General features: G+C 50.9%; 1 protein-coding gene across 2 annotated transcripts in view; it reads right to left on the bottom strand.

The window, feature by feature from the left end:
* Positions 1-4,409, bottom strand: part of DRD2 (dopamine receptor D2) — a 22,078-nt gene that overhangs the window by 12,614 nt on the left and 5,055 nt on the right. For both annotated transcript variants that reach the window (XM_015421697.1, XM_015421699.1), the window contains exons 2-3: positions 3,914-4,023; positions 2,273-2,409 (exon numbers count right to left, since the gene is read on the bottom strand). In XM_015421697.1, coding sequence (XP_015277183.1) covers positions 2,273-2,409; positions 3,914-4,023 — 247 coding nt within the window. The remainder of the gene's footprint in view (positions 1-2,272; positions 2,410-3,913; positions 4,024-4,409) is intronic.

Raw genomic sequence — 4,409 nt, 5'->3', positions numbered from 1 at the left:
GAGCTGGAGGCCAGGGGTCATTTCGTAGAAAAAGAGCTAGGGGGACTCATTAGCATAACTCATTAGCATATGCCACACCCCCTGACATCAGGGGCCCAGCGGTGGACCTGCAATGCCAGCGGGAGTGTGAGGAAGCCCCGCCAAGGCCCTCCCTGGCCCCAGGCAGGCAGGGGTGGGGAGAGGCAGGGAGGAAGCAACTTACCCTCCCTCTTCTCCTGCCTCCTCCTGGCTGAATGAGGGCCGGAAGCGGGGCGGCCGGAAACAGGGGGCGGGGCTTCATCATGTGCCCTGCCCCCCGCACCTCACCCGGGGGAACGGCGATCCCCCGCGATTCCCCCAAATCGACCTCTGCCCAGAAGTAACAGGAACACACAAATAAGGATGTCGAAAAGCCCTCTGACTATAAATAAAACAAGCAAGTAAGGAAATAATTAAATAAACACATGAATAAATAAATTAGTGTGAGTTGCCAGTGTCTATATCTACTGATTTGGCTGCACCAATGAGAGACGGTGTTGGCATTCAGGGCAGGACTGGCAGCAGAATGGAGGAATGTGCATTGAGGTATTAGAGTAGCACCCACCACTTGGCTTCCAGTTGGATTTGGAAAATCTTTCCGTCTCTGCCTGCTGTGTGGGGCTGACTATGATGGATGGTTGTTGTTGTTCAGTCGCACAGTCGAGTCCGACTCTTTGCGACCCCATGGACCTGATCCTGCCAGGCCTTCCGGTCTTCCCCTGTCCTCTGAAGGTTTCTCAACTTCATGTTCGTTGCATCTATGACACTGCCTAACCATCTCATCCTTTGCCGTCCCCGTCTTCTTTGACCTGCAATCTTTCCCAGCATCAGGGTCTTCTCCAGCGACTGCTCCCTTCTCATTGGGTGGCCAAAGTATGATTGATGGTACATAGTGTAAATTTAAGACCATCAGAAAGACCCTGCTGGATCAGACCAGTGGCCCATCTAGTCCAGCATCCCGTCTCACACAGTGGCCAACCAGTTCCTCTGGAGGGCCAACAACAGGGCGCAGAGGCTGAGGCCTTCCCCTGATATTGCCTCCTGTCAATGGGATTCAGAGGTCAACTGCCTCTGAATGTGGAGGTTCCCTTTAGTCACCATAGCTAATAGCCAGCCACTGATGGACCTCTCCTCCATGAATATGTCCACTCCTCTTTTAAAGCTAATAAGAACATCAGAAGAGCCCTGCTGGATCAGACCAGTGGCCCATCTAGTCCAGCCTCCTGTCTCACACAGTAGCCAGCCAGTTCCTCTGGAGGGCCAACAACAGGGCGCAGAGGCTGAGGCCTTCCCCTGATATTGCCTCCTGTCAATGGGATTCAGAGGTCAACTGCCTCTGAATGTGGAGGTTCCCCTCAGCCAACATGGCTGTTAGCCACTGATAGACTGATCCTCCATGAATCCGTCTGCTCCCCTTCTAAAGCTGTTTATTCCTGTGGCCATCACTGCATCCTCTGGCAGCGAATTCCACATTCTAATCGCTCTCTGTTTAAAGTAGTATTTCCTTTGCTTGCCAATTCGAGGGCAGTCCTGTGTACAGCTAATGCTGTACCTCTGGCTGCCCTGTGAGATTGTCCAATAGACACCAGCAGGAGATGGGAGAAGGAGAGCAAGTGGGGGGGGGAATGCCCCCCCCATACAGGAGATGTGAGTGTGCTGCATCAGAAGCCCATTGTGACCAGCAGAAACACATGGGATTATTGAGATATATGTCTGAATGTTAGAGGTAGCAAGCAGTTACTATAGATCAGTTTGATCAGTCTGTCTAACCTAGCTGTCAAGCTAGTAATCATGTAATTACAGGCAGGTGTTTCTAGCAGGTGTTGCTCTTTCGGGTCTTGTTAGAGTTAGAGATTACATCCCCTTGTTAGAGATTGGCTGGCGTTCAGCATAATAGCTATCAGCTTGGTAAACTAGAGGGGACTTAGTTCTCATAGATTAAGGCACGGCATGCTGTTCAATAGCCTGTAAATATCTCTGTATATATTCACCTTTATAACTTTATAAACTCTCTGTGTACCTTCGTAACTGGTCAGTCTCCAGCTTCTTATCTACAATACCCAATAGGGATGACTGAATGTCCAGTGGCCCCACGGAGAAGAGAGAGAGCAGCACCTTCTGTGTCTGTGTTACTAAGGAGAAGAACCTTGGACACTCTAAAGGACGCAGAAATAGTGCGGGTTCAATGTACAGCCTCTATGCATTGTAATCCTGCACAGAGGGCATCACCTGCTGGCTGTTCTATGGTGCTCACCTGTGTTGTTCAGCCCAAAAAGCAACGGGCAGGAGATGGCAAAAGACAGGACCCAGACCACGGCGATCATGACGGTGACTCTGCGCTTGGAGCTGTAGCGGGTGTTATAAAGCATTGGCATTGCTACGGCGGTGTACCTGCGAGCCGGGAGACAGAAAAGGCAGGCTTCAGTACAGTTCTGCTGCTCACCTGAGCAGCTGGAAATCAGGCAAGAGGGAATGTGAGCCAGTTGGGCCCCAGCGGTGCAGCGATATTTTGTCCGGAAGCATCGATGCCATCTGGTGAGAGGTGTTTGCAAGGGCCTGTCTCAGGGTCTGCCCCAACCTTTCCCAGCCTGTGGGCACCTTTGGAATTCTCAAGAATAACATACAATCTCAAGACAATCTGGTAAGAAGAAGAAGAAGACGACGAAGAAGAAGAAGAGATTGGATTTATACCCCGCCCTTCACTACCCAAGGGAGTCACAGAGTGGCTTACAAACTCCTTTCCCTTCCCCTCCCCACAACAGACACTCTGGGAGGTAGGTGGGGCTGAGAGAGCTCTGACAGAAACGGCTCTTTTTCAAGGACACCTCTGACAGAACTACGGCTTGCCTAAGGTCATCCAGCAGGTGCGAGTGGAGGAGTGGGGAATCAAGCCCAGTTCTCCCAAATTAGAGTCCATGCACTACACCACTACAGTACACCACTACACCAAACTGGCTCTCAGAAAGAAACACAAATACATACAGATGTGTGCCAGATGCCCACAGAATAATACAATAACAAAAGAGACTAGATTAAAACCATAACATCATTTAGTGTCAAGTAATGAAAAACAGGATATTGACTGAGAGAGTTTGGAACAGACTGCTATGTGTAATTTTATCGACCTTTATATTTTTTCTATGAAGGAATAAGTGGTTGTTTTTCATTAAAAGTAAAGGTAAAGGTTCCCTTGCTCGAAAGCCAGTTGAATCCGACTCTAAGGTTGTGGTGCTCATCTCCGTTTCAAAGCCGAAGAGCCAGCGCTGTCCGAAGACCTTTCTGTGGTCATGTGGCCGGCATGACCAAACACCAAGGCGCACAGAACGCTGTTACCTTCCCACTGAAGTGGTACCTATTTATCTACTTGCAATTTCTTGCTTTCGAACTGCTAGGTTGGCAGGAGCTGGAACTAGAGATGGGAACTCACTCCGTCATGCGGCACACTCGGCTCTCGAACCGCTGAACTACTGACCTTCCACAGCCTGCAGTTCAGCGTCTTAACCACTTGAGCCACCGCAGCTCCTTTTATGTTTTTCATTACATGACATTAAACGATGTTACGGCTTTAATCTAGTCTCTTCTGTCATTGTACTATTCTGTGGGCACCTAGAACACATCTGTATATATTTTTTCCTTACCAGATCCCCTTTGGGATTCTGACGGAGCATGCCACAACTTACCTGCAGTCAGGCAGAGAAGATCTTTGTGCTGCGGTTGCGGCGGCTGCCACAGCAGTGTTTTGACAAACCTGCACAGCCCAACAAAATCCAGCAGCCAATCAGAAGCTCTGCTGGGCAGAAGCCCCACCTGGCCACACCCACTTCCTGAAAACACGGTGCCGGTGCCAACACGGTGGGGAGCCCATCTACACAGAAATGATGGAGGGATTATTTACCTGTCAATGCTGATGGCACATAGATTGAGGATGCTGGCCGTGCACATCATGACGTCCAGGGTGACAAAGATGTCACAGTGGATCTGGCTGAATCGCCACTCCCCGACCACCTGACAGGAAAGGACAAACAAAAGGAATCCAGTCGCAAAGAGCCAAGCCGTGACCTGGGTGGCCCAGGGTAGCCTGATCTCATTAGAGCTGGGAAGCTAAGCAGGGTCGGCCCTGGTTAGTACTTGGATGGGAGACCAGTGCCAGGGGTCATTTCCTGCAGGAGCACACGGGAGCGGAGCTCCGGCAGTAAAGAGCCCAGGGGGCGGGCACATGCAACAAGCCCCACCCCCTGCTCCCAGCAGCCCTCAGTCAGAGCAAGAAGCAGCCAGGTAAGTTGCAGAGCCCCCCAGCCCCCCAGTCCAAAACAGTCCAGTGGCACCTTTAAGACCAAGTTTTATTCAGGCACAAGCTCTCCCTCCTCTGCGAGGACAGATCTGCACGTGTC

This window comes from Gekko japonicus, unplaced genomic scaffold, assembly GCF_001447785.1.
Source record: "Gekko japonicus isolate JY-2015 unplaced genomic scaffold, Gekko_japonicus_V1.1 scaffold2910, whole genome shotgun sequence".
NCBI classification, from domain to species: domain Eukaryota; kingdom Metazoa; phylum Chordata; class Lepidosauria; order Squamata; family Gekkonidae; genus Gekko; species Gekko japonicus.
Note: the sequence above shows the minus strand (reverse complement) of the source record. Positions and strands in the feature narration are given on the sequence as shown.